The 13,706-nt window shown below is 48.4% G+C and overlaps 1 protein-coding gene across 2 annotated transcripts in view; it reads left to right on the forward strand.

The window, feature by feature from the left end:
- LOC306917299 (vascular endothelial growth factor C-like) overlaps positions 1–13,706 on the forward strand; it is a 47,781-nt gene that overhangs the window by 8,504 nt on the left and 25,571 nt on the right. For both annotated transcript variants that reach the window (XM_079495446.1, XM_079495447.1), the window contains exon 2: positions 11,728–11,974. In XM_079495446.1, coding sequence (XP_079351572.1) covers positions 11,728–11,974 — 247 coding nt within the window. The remainder of the gene's footprint in view (positions 1–11,727; positions 11,975–13,706) is intronic.

Consider the following 13,706-nt stretch of genomic DNA (forward strand, 5'->3'; position numbering starts at 1 on the left):
TGAAAAGTTGCAATGCAAAAGTTGAAGCCATCGTTCTCACGATAATAAAAATCTAAATATATTTTTAAAACAAATTCTTGTTTAAAAAACATCTGCCTAATGATGATGTCACTGGTGGACGGGTGTCCGAACTGCCCAAAGCCCTCCTATGAGACACAGACTGAGTAGGAAAAAAATGGTGGTGTTTTATCATGAACATTAGTGAGGACCAATTATATGAAGAGATGTTGAAAAGTGGTGAAGTGGTCTTTTAAGACAAGTGTGAAGGAGATTGAAAACATTCACCATAGGTGCTGAGCATGAACGGAACACAGGAGGACGTCCCAAGTTAGCACACAGGCAGCACAACAGTAGGTTGAGTTACAGACTAGTACATGCAGCATACATGCTTAAAAGGTGTTCCAAACACATTGTATTAATGTTGACGTCCAAATGTGAACCGAGAGGTTTTCATCATTAGTGTTGGCTTCAGTATGTGGTGTTTTCAGCCCCATGTTACGATCTACTGCCAGTATCGTTTCAACACTTTGACGCTCATTCAAGATTTAGTTTATTGTAATTTTCCTGCATACAGAAAAAGAAAAGAAAAGCTGTTCCTCCCCTAATAAAATTATGTCAGCATTGTTATGTGTAACAGTGATATATTTTACCACAGGGCTTCCAGACCATCATTCAGTGATGAAAACATTGTTGTTTTCGTGGAATTGGATCGTGCTATAAGTCATGTTAGTCCCAGTTCTCGCCGGACACGTATTTGTGTGTATGACGTCAATGGTGAATGACCTGTTTGGGGTGAAGCCAACAAGCTGCGTTAAAGATAGCGTGTGACTTCAGCTGGTGTCCTGACTCCTGAATACGATGAAAGGGTATCTGGCATGAATGAATGAATGGATGAATGAATGGATGGATGGATGGATGAATGAATGAATGAATGAATGAATGAATGGATGGATGGATGGATGGATGGATGGATGGATGGATGGATGGATGGATGGATGAATGAATGAATGAATGAATGAATGAATGAATGAACGAACGAATGCATGAAAATAAAAGCTGACAATGTATTAAGAAATAAAGTGGTTTATGGTGTGGGCACTTATAGCACAATCTAATTTAAACAAATCAGTCTGGATGGTCAGACTGACAGGAATCCCTGTGGTGAAATGACTCACCATCACAGAGAACAATGCTGATGTCATTGAAGTTGTGAAATGAAATTGGCAATGGATGTGTTATCCATCTGTGATTCTTAAACGTTTTAACTTCAAGGACCAGCCCGTTTGGTGGTCATTAGGACATGGACACCGCCGCAAACCCCCCCCCCGCCGCCTCAAACCCCCCCACCCCGTAACTCACAGAATGACCAGCCCGTTTGGTGGTCATTAGGACATGGACACCGCCGCAAACCCCCCCCCCCCCCCGCCTCAAACCCCCCCACCCCACCCCGTAACTCACAGAATGTACAAATGGTACCAAATGGAACCGTAATGCTCCATTTGGTTCCAATTATACACTGTGTTACAGAACTGCATTTGGTTCCATTTACAGTATACTCTCTCTGAGTTACAGACCTGAAAGGGTCCATTTGGTTCCATTTATACACTCTCTGAGTTACAGACCTGTACGTGTCCATTTGGTTCCATTTATACACTCTCTGAGTTACAGACCTGTAAGGGTCCATTTGGTTCCATTTATACACTCTCTGAGTTACAGACCTGTACGTGTCCATTTGGTTCCATTTATACACTCTCTGAGTTACAGACCTGTAAGGGTCCATTTGGTTCCATTTATACACTCTCTGAGTTACAGACCTGTAAGGGTCCATTTGGTTCCATTTATACACTCTCTGAGTTACAGACCTGTAAGGGTCCATTTGGTTCCATTTATACACTCTCTGAGTTACAGACCTGTAAGGGTCCATTTGGTTCCATTTATACACTCTCTGAGTTACAGACCTGTAAGGGTCCATTTGGTTCCATTTATACACTCTCTGAGTTACAGACCTGTAAGGGTCCATTTGGTTCCATTTATACACTCTCTGAGTTACAGACCTGTACGGGTCCATTTGGTTCCATTTATACACTCTCTGAGTTACAGACATGTAAGGGTCCATTTGGTTCCATTTACAGTATACACTCTCTGAGTTACAGACCTGTACTGTTCATTTGGTTCCATTTACAGTATACACTCTCTGAGTTACAGACCTGTACGGGTCCATTTGGTTCCTTGCTGTCAATCATGTCCCCACTTTGAGAAGCACAGGTTTAGCTGAAAGATAAAAGGTAGAAAGAGACAGGATTCAAATTCAAAAGCATCAAAAGTAGACCTACAATCTCAAAACGTGTACACGCGCATGCTGTGTGCGCATGTTTGTGTGTGTGTGTGCGTGCGTGCGTGCGTGTGTGCGTGCGTGCGTGCGTGCGTGCGTGCGTGCGTGCGTGCGTGCGTGCGTGCGCATGCCGTGAAATAATAAGCGATGATGGACCGTTTGAACGTATACCCCAGAGGACTAGACTGGAAGCTATTGGTCCAACATGACCTCATGTTCCCATGAGCGATGACCTCATGTCATGTAATCTCCTGTTGGGAGGGGATGCAGACTGCACACGCACACGCACGCACACGCGCATGCAAATTCTGGCAGAGAGATAGGTTTGGGCATAAAAATGGACCAATGACAAATCTAGTGGTGACCTCTCTCAAGTCATGACAGGAGACTTGAATTAAAAATAAAAATGTTGCTATGAAGTTTATTTTGCATTGCGCACGCACGCACGCACGCACGCACGCACGCACGCACGCACGCACGCACACACACACACACACACACACACACACACACACACACACACACACACACACACACACACACACACACACACACACACACACACACACACACACACACACACACACACACACACACACACACACACACACACACACACACACACACACACACACACACACACACACACACACACACACACACACACACACACACACACACACACACACACACACACACACACACACACACACACACACACACACACACACACACACACACACACACACACACACACACACACACGGACGGTAGTCTATCGTTGTCGAAGATGACGTAGCTTCCTTGTGCTGTGGGTTTGGCAGTGGTCATCGTTGCTGGCGACGATGCCACCGTAGATGACTATGAAGCCTGATTCTGGCGCCACATACCATGCCACAGTGTGGACATGTGATGCTTGGATCAGGAGGCTGAGGTGGTACTGGAACAGCACGGAGGTGTCTTTGCTGGCGCCGTGCCATCCTTTTCCTCAAGGTGTGTGACCCCTTCGTAGCATAAGGAACGCCAGAAACAGGGAGACAGGACGGAGTGGAGAAAGCGAGGGTGAAGAAAAGGAAAGGAAGATCAGGTTTCTATCTTTCCTCCTGGGAACCAAGACAAAGAGCTCTCTTTCCCACCCTGGGGTTTAGCTTTAGTACCTCTATGTTTAGTACGTGACACTGAGGTAAAATTGTCAATATCGTTAAAGGTCCGAGTACAGACCCCTGGGGGACACGATCTACTATAAGTATATATATGTGACAATGGGATTGAGCAGAAAAGACATTATTTTACTTGACAAATTGTGCAAATATCTCAGGCCGTCTGACAGGTGCACGCACACAAACCAACCACAGGTGATGTCGCATTTTGGCGAAGTATAGTTCTGATATATTGGATGCGAGGCTCCTTAAATAAATAGTACCCAGCCATCATGGCCAGGACCTGGACGTCAGATCTGGCCCAGAATATCACCTGATTTCAACCAACATAAATTCTGCCCACTCACACAGACGCCCCTGGATGAAGCAGAGAGAGTCTGATCGAGGTCAGTTCAATTTAAGTCATATCATAACTAGTCAAATCTGGCCCAGAATAAGCTATATTATTTCAACTGGTGAAGACGTCCTGGAAATGACGTAAACATCATCCCCATATGGGCTGTGATCTGGCCTAGTCCTGAACGTCACCGGAGGAGTCGGAGCCGGACGTCATCATGACGACATTTGGCTTGCTGCAGGGGAATGATCAGAGTCTGGATAAATCACACAGTGGCCGACTGGAAATGTTTTGATTGAATTGAGACGTTTATCTATTCTCTAAAAAGCATTGAGGTTCGTGTTATGATGCAGAGTGATTTGAACCCAATATGCAGAGTCACAGGAAACAGTGTTGATTTTAGAGTATTTAATGAGGAAAATAGGAATCCAGGCATAAATCTCACATTAGAGTAGAACACAGGAAACAGGAACAAAACTCACACTTGAGTAGAAAGCAGGAATCAGGAATCAAATCATAAATGTCCAAAAGTCAAAACCAGGAACAACAGGAAAACCAGGAACATGCATCTGCTACAACAAAACTATGAACTGACAAATGTGGTTTGCAATGAGTCCAGTGATATAGGGGGCAGGCTGATTGTAGAAGTGTTCACAGGTGGGATGACGAGGGAGTTGGAGACAGGTGAGTGAAGGGGACTGCAGTGAAGGAATGGAATGTGGGAGTGGCCAGGGCTGACATGGTCTGTGGAGAGACAGATCATGACAGTACCCCCCCCTCAAGGGACGGATACCAGACGTCCCACAACATTGCCAAGGGACGAGCAGGGCGGGTGGAGGGGGCCTGGAGGAGGGAAACTGAGGCGCAGGACCAGAGCAAAGGGGATCTTCAGGGGGGGCGGCCAGGATGACGGCCAGAGGCAGGGCTGGTGACTTCAGGGGGACGTCCAGGAGGATGGGAGGTGGCAGAACGAGCGCCATCTGGGGGTCGGCCAGGATGCTGGGATGAGGCAGTGACATCATCCGGAGGGCGGCCCGGAGGTCGAGACGAGGCGGAGGAGGCGCCGTCAGGAGGGCGGCCAGGAGGCCGAGACGAGGCGGAGGAGGCGCCGTCAGGAGGGCGGCCTGGAGGCCGAGACGAGGCGGAGGACCTTGGAAGCGGAGCCGGGTATGCTGCCGACGGAGGCGACGCCAGGGATGCTGCAGACGGAGGCGACGCCAGGGATGCTGCAGACAGAGGCGACGCCAGGGATGCTGCAGACAGAGGCGACGCCAGGGATGCTGCAGACAGAGGCGACGCCAGGGATGCTGCAGACAGAGGCGACGCCAGGGATGCTGCAGACAGAGGCGACGCCAGGGATGCTGCAGACAGAGGCGACGCCAGGGATGCTGCAGACAGAGGCGACGCCGGAGGTGCTGCAGGTTCAGAAGGCGATGCCGGAGATGCTGCAGGCTCGGAAGGCAACGCCGGAGGTGCTGCAGGCTCGGAGGGCGACGCCGGAGGTGCTGCAGGCAGAGCTGCAGGCAGAGCTGCAGGAAGAGGAGATGGAGCTGCAGGCGGGACTGCAGACACAGGAGGCGGGGCTGCCAACGCAGGAGGCGGGGCTGCAGGCAGATCTGCAGGCAGAGCTGCAGGAAGAGGAGATGGAGCTGCAGGCGGGACTGCAGACACAGGAGGCGGGGCTGCCAACGCAGGTGGCGGGGCTGAAGGCAGAGCTGCAGACACTGGAGGCGGGGATGCAGGCGGAGCTGCAGACACTGGAGGCGGGGATGCAGGCGGAGCTGCCGACACTGGAGGCGGGGATGCAGGCGGAGCTGCCGACACTGGAGGCGGGGATGCAGGCGGAACTGCAGACATTGGAAGCGGGACTGCAGGCGGAACTGCAGACGATGGAGGCGGGACTGCAGGCGGAACTGCAGACGATGGAGGCAGGGCTGCAGGTGGAACTGCAGACACTGGAGGCAGGGCTGCAGGCGGGACTGCAGGCGGAGCTGCAGGCGGAACTGCAGGAGGAGGAGGCGGAGCTGCAGGCGGAACTGCAGGCGGAGGAGGCGGAGCTGCAGGCGGAACTGCAGGCGGAGGAGGCGGAGCTGCAGGCGGAACTGCAGGCGGAGGAGGCGGAGCTGCAGGCGGAGGAGGCGGAGCTGCAGGCGGAGGAGGCGGAGCTGCAGGCGGCGGAGACCAGGGCTGGGCACAGAGTCTCAGGTGGGTGGCCTGAACAGGACGGCGGAGAGCTGGGCAGGCTGGGTGGAGGTTCCTGGCGGTGTAGGCGGCCATGCCTTTTCCTAGCAGGCACCCGGTTCCCCACACTGTCAGGACAGGCTGGCCGGGTGGGCTTGGTGACTGGGAGACCCAGGGAGACACCCCCCCGCCTGTTGACGCAACGGGGACCTCCCCGAGCCAGACGGGTGCCATAAAACGGATTAGTGGCATGAAGTTGTTCTGAATGAACTTCATTGCCTCGAAAATGGGAAAAATAATCCATAGACTGGGTGCCCTGCTGGTTAGCATCCAGGCTAGCGGGACGCAGGCTCATCACTCCAACCCTAACAAAATGAGGAGCTGGCTGGGAAGCATGTGGTAGTGAGCTGGTGTCAAAGTTCTTAAGCCTCCCACAAACCACATCAAAATGGGGGACACAATGGCTTGTCCATGGCCTCTCTGTAAACCACTGCTGCTGGACTGAAATCTCCTTTAGAAGTTCAGCACGCAGGTTAGGAGGAGAGGCCACAAGACGATTCACCACACTTTCAAAGAGCAACACCTTCTTTGTCAACACTCGTAACTCTGCTGGGTTCATCTTTATGGTCAGTTCATACTGTTATGGTGCAGAGTGATTTGAACCCAATATGCAGAGTCACAGGAAACAGTGTTGATTTTAGAGTATTTAATGAGGAAAATAGGAATCCAGGCATAAATCTCACATTAGAGTAGAACACAGGAAACCGGAAAAAAACTCACACTTGAGTAGAAAGCAGGAATCAGGAATCAAATCATAAATGTCCAAAAGTCAAAACCAGGAACAACAGGAAAACCAGGAACATGCATCTGCTACAACAAAACTATGAACTGACAAATGTGGTTTGCAATGAGTCCAGTGATATAGGGGGCAGGCTGATTGTAGAAGTGTTCACAGGTGGGATGACGAGGGAGTTGGAGACAGGTGAGTGAAGGGGACTGCAGTGAAGGAATGGAATGTGGGAGTGGCCAGGGCTGACATGGTCTGTGGAGAGACAGATCATGACAGTTCGCCCTCATTTGTAGTGCTGCCGAGATCACAATACACAAAATCAAAAATGAAGACAGATATAAAACGTAAAAAAACAAATCTACAAGTAAGGCATAAAGATATGACACACAAGCAGTGAAATAAAGCATACGTTAAAAACAATCACAATATTGAGGTAGGGAGATTTAAAAGCAGGGTATTAAATTGTCCATAGGATATTGGGGTATTAATCTTTAGTGTTTGTTGTAGTGTTCCATGAAGTAGGGGCATCGAAGCAGAAAGCAGATTTCCCCAGTTCAGACACTTGAACGGGTCTGACTACCGAGTACTGAGTATTTATTTTCCAGTTTAGCAACAACGTGATGTAGGGTGGTAATAGTCTGGCTAATAAGCCAGACCGAATCAGCCGTTGGCAAAAAAAAATCACACCCGTGTGAACTGAGTGGTGCACCTAAATACAACATTTATTGTTGTATTTAGTGACGTCACATACTAACCATAGCAACCATGCTCGTTTTTTTGGTTGCTAACCATGGCAACCATGCTCGTTTTTGAGTGGTGTAAACCACTCCTACAACTGGCTTTTGTGTGCAGAAAAAAATGAGCATGGTTGCTATGTTCAAAATAATTTCTGACGTAATTAAATCACACCCGGGTGAACTGGATGACCGTAGCAACCATGGTCATTTTTTCTGCACAAAAAGAGCCAGTTGTGAAATCACATCCGGGTGTGATTTCATTACGTCAGATCAGACCTGATCAGGCTATATAATAGCCTTACACCACTCAGTTCACACGGGTGTGATTTTTTTGGTACGAACAAACACGGTTACACGGGTACAAAGCCAGTTGTTGGAGTGGTTTGCACCACTCAAAAATTGCCTGCCGGCGGATTACGGTCTGGAGAGGCTCAATTGTACGCCCATTTCCTACACCAGAGAACTGGTGTGGCCAATCGTCGGGACACGGTATGCAATATGGGCGGGCTTTGGTACAGTGACGTTCAATGCTTAAGACCTTTGACTGACAGTAGCTCTAACCAATTGCGTCAAGGAGAAAATGTTTGAAACCGCCCCCCGGGAAACAAGATCCATACACAGCATCTCCAGACTCAAATACCACACGACAGTGTGATTTGAGTCTGGCTTATTAGCCAGGCTAGGGTGGTAACTTCCCATCAATAGCTTTAAAAATAAACTGGTGCCAGTGCCTGGATCTCCTCTCAGAGAGGGAGGACCAGCCTATACGCTGTCATAGAGGGTACAATGGTGAGAGCTGAAGCTTTCACCAGTGATTGTTTTAAACATTATGTTATAATTTAGCTATTGAAAAATAGCAGATCTACAAGCGTAGCGCGCCACTTGTAGGTCTGCTATTTTTGAAAAATCGTGAAAATGTGGCGCAAATTTGGAATATATATTTTTCAGAGCGAACATTTTTAACTCAAATCTTTGCTTCTGAGGGGTTCCTGGAACAACATATTTTCAGATGGGGGTCGGTGGCCAAATACATATGATTTTTGGGGACCTTGCCATGAAATATTGAGCACCACTGATACAGAAACATAGGTATTTCAGAAAACTGTCAAAAAGATTTTGAAGACATTTTTTTAATTTTGACGTCAGGCCTACAGTAAATGGGTTAATGTGGATGTAGCTATCCAGCTGGCAGACGGTGCTTGAGGGCCAAGGGACAGTGACCACTTATGACAATGACATAGCATTCAGCACTTAACCACTATAGTGTTAAATAGCCTACCAACTGACTGTTTCATTTCACAGCCGAAAAAAGGGCCCAATCCAAGGAGCAAACAGTAGAAGTGAGACATGGGGGAACATAACACCCATATCAAACATGTTACAAATACATGCACGGCTCACATTCCCTGCATCAATAAACGTTGCAAAAATAATAATAAAGTTGGGCCTGTGAGTGACATTTCTGTGCTGAGATACGAGAGCAGAAATAATAAGAGTGACTGACAAGAGGCAGTTTAAAGACCGCTAACGGTAACTAATTAGGTGATTGTTGGTAAAGCACAGCACATTGTAGGCTCTGCTGACTTTCTGTTATCTTTCTCTGCTCAGGGAAACATGGCGCCACTGTTAGTGTAATACTGTATCTGAAATGATGGATGGTGATAGATAGACAGACAGACAGACAGGGAGTCTGTGTCTGAGCGAGGAAAAATGAAAAGATAAAGGAAAGCAGCGCAGCTTGCGCGTATGCTTGCGCGTATGCTTGCATGCAACGCTCACGCGCGTGCGTGTGGGCATGCGTGCGTGCGCACGTGCGTCCATAGAACCCACTGGGGTTGAAACGTTGATAAGAATCCAAGGGCTATTGGCTAACATGGGCCCTCACGAATGCCACGGTTTGTTATGTTTTATTGTTTAGCAAAAGTATTATTCAATATCCAGTAAGATATGCGACTACGAGGACCCGAATGCCAGGCAGCGCTCCTGCGTGTGTGTGTGTGTGTGTGTGTGTGCGCACGCACGCATGTGTGTGCGTGCGTGTGTGAGAGTGGGTGAAGAAAGGACAGACTAATCCATAATAAGAGTAGTAGCCAACGGCAACGTGTTACAACACATTGGCAGCTGTGGCATTCCATGTTTCATTCAGCCGCGAGGAACAAGGGAAATTTACCCTGGAAACCATCCAGGACAGACACCCAGTAGATTCCTCAGTGTTCATTTAGCTCTGAGTGTATACATTATGATCAGTTGATTGTACGGTGTAGTGTTTCCTCATGTGTTTTATCATTTGTTTCATTTTGACTCCTATCATCTGTAATTGTAGAATACAAACCCGCCAATTATTTGCACATTCATTAAGAATTATGCGTCTAGTTTTTTTTTTTAATCTAAAATCTTTATCCCACGATTTTGTAACCCATTTTTTCACCCCTGTGTCAATTATCTAATGTGATCCTGGGCTCTACACACCCTCCGCCAACCTAGTCCCCATATATGGGGGACATGGGGAGAGCAATAGACTTGAACTCATGCTTCCCTCATGCCTGAGTGTCTAGTTTTTAACCACAAAAACAAGAATGACTGCCATACCAGGTCATAACTGCCAGGTGCAGAAAGCTCTCGTTTACATTACAGTATAATCCGTTTGTGTGAGGTGCTGCTCTTGATGCTCATGTAGCGTTTGCCCGGCCGTGGGCGCGGCAGCGGCTTGAACAGGCTATGGCTGGCTGGGGTGATGGATGTCCCTGATGGTGTTTTCAGCCTTAGCCACGCAACGTCTCTCGTGTATTTCCTGGAGCGGGGAAAGCTCCCCTCCCACGATGCGCTGTGCTGTTCGCACCACTCTCTGCAGTGCTTTCTGTTCTGCAGCGGTGCAGTTCCCGAACCAGGCAGTGGTGCCGCTCGTCAGAACACTCTCCTTATAGAATGCTCTGAGGATGCGGGGGGGGGGGGGGGGGGGGGGGGGGGGGGGGGGGGGGGGGGGGCTCACTCTGAACTTCTTCAGGCGCCTCAGGCAGTAGAGCCGTTGTTGGGCTTTTTTCACCACTTTGGTTGTGTGTGTGGCCCACTTCAGGTCCCTTTGGTTGTGTGTGTGGCCCACTTCAGGTCCCTTTGGTTGTGTGTGTGGCCCACTTCAGGTCCCTTTGGTTGTGTGTGTGGCCCACTTCAGGTCCCTTTGGTTGTGTGTGTGGCCCACTTCAGGTCCCTCGAGATGTGTATCCCGAGGAACTTGAAGTCGCTGACCTGCTCCACTGCAGCACCATGCATTGATGACAATAGGTGCGTGCTCTCTCTCTGGCCTCCTGAAGTCCACGATCAGCTCCTTGGTTTTGCTGACGTTTAGAGCCAGGCTGTTCTCGTGGCACCACTGTGTCAGCGTTCGAACCTCTGCTCTGTAGGCCGTCTCGTCATCGTCACCGATCAGGCCCATCACTGTTGTGTCGTCCGCGTATTTGATCACGACGTTGGAGCTGTGCGTGGCTGTACAGTCGTGTGTGTACAGTGAGTAGAGTAGAGGGCTCAGCACGCAGCCCTGGGGGGCTCCTGTGTTGAGGGTCAGGGGGTCCGACGTGATGTCGCCCATCCTCACCACCTGACGGCGGACGGACAGAAAGTCAAGTATCCAGCTGAACATGGTCGAGTGCAGGCCTAGGTCCTTGAGCTTCGTGTCCAGTCTGGTTGGTACAGTATGATGGTATTAAAGGCAGAACTGTAGTCCACAAAGAGCATCCGTACACATCTGTTCTTCCCCCTCTTGTCCAGGTGGGAGAGTGCAGAGTGTATATACGGCCAAGACAACTGCATCGTCAGTTGATCGATTTTGGCAATAAGCAAATTGCCATGGGCCCAGTGTGGCAGGCAGTACGGAGCAGATGTAGTCTGTAGTCTCTCAAAACACTTACTGATAATCGGTGTCAGAGTGACCGGTCAGAGCGACCGGTCTCCAGTCATTAAGGAATCGACTTGATGTTAGTGTGTGTAGTAGTTGCAAACAATGCTTATTGACTTTCGTAGAATTTCGTAGAATTTCATAATAATTACATTCATTAAGTACATACAGTACTGTACAAACGGGAGACATACAGATTTGCACGCCATGCCATAAAAAGTGTGCGGTTGCCAACGTCAAAGCACCCTTGGAGTTTTCCAACACCTCACCACCTCCTCTTCCCTCTTTCTCTCCCGTGTAGGCTCCTCCCGGAGCGGCGAACGACCGGCTAAGTTTGGAGACGGCGAGAAGCGTGGACGAACTGTTAGAACTATGGTATCCGGAATTCAGTTTGCTTCGGCACTGTCAGAGGAAGAACTCGCAGCTCAACTCCTACTCCATCACGTCCTCCTCCGCGCCCCCCGTCCGCCGAACGGAAGAAGACGACGAGGATCTGTGGGGGCGGCCGCGGGAGGCGGCGCTCTACAGAGACGACGGCACATTTGAAGGTGCAATGGGCTCTATGCACGACACGCACGCCATTTTAGAAAATAACTTAGGCCCTACTTCCTTCACAGGTGTTACCGCTGATACTAATGAAGGCTCTGTTCCATTCTGGTCAAACAGAGTCAGGGTGCTGCACTGCTGCTGCTGTTGTGTATGTTGGTTGTTGGCTCATTGGAAACACTCTGCTACACCAGTGGGTCTCAAAGTGTCCTTGAGTGGGTTCCAAATGACCCCATACGGGTGTTGTGTAACAAATGGAGTTAAGTGTAAGTTAAGTCTAACTTAAGTGTACAAATGGGTGTAGAAACTGTACAAATGGAACCAAATGGACATGTAAGGGTTCATTGGTTCCATTTGTACACTCTCAGAAATATAAAGGTTTGAGAAGCACTGCACAGTAACTGGAACAGAGCCTTAATTAGTATCATCGGCACCTGAAGTGCCCGGCAGTAGGAAGTGTTAACCCATTTTGACCTGAGATCAGATTCTAAAAATGTCTTCTACATCCTGACAGTTTTCTGAAAAAGCTATGTTTCTATTTCTATGTCGTTCTTCGATTTTTCAAAAATAGCAGACCTACAAGATCGTAGCGCGCCACTCGGTGGCGTGCTATGAGCTTGTAGATCTGCTATTTTTCAATAGCTAAAGCATAACATAATGCTAACACCAAAAGGTGTTCGCGCCCAAAATGGGTTTTAATCTGTGTGCATAATTAGCACATTCTGGAAATCATGTGGTCGTGAAGCATTGTGGAAAAATAGATGCATCTTAGTTTATGTTCAGACTGGCAGCCTAAATCAGTTCACAAAATACTACAGTAGTATGATAATTATACAATAGTGATAGAGGGATAACACAAAAAGCCCTAAGGGCTTCTTTCCATTGTGGTCCTGCATTCAGATATTTAAAGACGTACAATAATATACAAGACATCAACACTATAGCAAGTTGCAGACAGGTGCGGTGGCGGTTTGGAAGACATTCTGATGTCTGTTGGTAGGGCATAGAGCAGGGGTTTCCAACTGATTATGAACCAGGGACCACCACCCTGACTGAGAATCAACCTGGGGACCACTGTTGTGTTGGGAGGGGGGATATGGGCGTTGTGTGGGGGGGAAATTAACCTTCCATATTAAAAATCATGTTGCTATTGTAACTTACTGTATGTATGAGCGAGCACAATGCAATTAATTATGGGCACATTTCCTTATAATGGTGACTCAACCAGGCAATCCGGTACAGTTTCCCTTGAGATTCTACCTCCCTTTTCTGTGGAAGTTCTTGACGTCCGACTGCCCAGTAACTGACAACATCGACGCGTCATCATATGTCAGTCATTGACTGCATTGTTGAGCTGTGAAACTGAAAATACCTCACCTAGAGTCCTAAACAGACGCAGTGAACACATGCGCTCTGACGTCAGACAATGCTTGCAAACAAGGCTTAGAGCAGTCTCTTTAAATTGGTTCACTCTGACGCCATCTTGGAAACATCCCCGGGCAGTAAATTCTGACTGACAAGACAAGATTCCTATCTCTTTGAACAGGAACTGGGAGTCATCTAAGTCTTTAGTTCTGACGTACTTATTATCATTACACTTTATATTTAGGTACATTGGCACATTCTGGCGTATTATGGCACGTTACAAATACATTTAATTCCAAACACATGGTTCAATAGAAAAATGGCAGGTTTTCTGCATTTCTAATATGCATCTTTATAGCGTTTAAACCT

This window comes from Electrona antarctica, assembly GCF_951216825.1.
Source record: "Electrona antarctica genome assembly, chromosome: 24".
Taxonomy (NCBI): domain Eukaryota; kingdom Metazoa; phylum Chordata; class Actinopteri; order Myctophiformes; family Myctophidae; genus Electrona; species Electrona antarctica.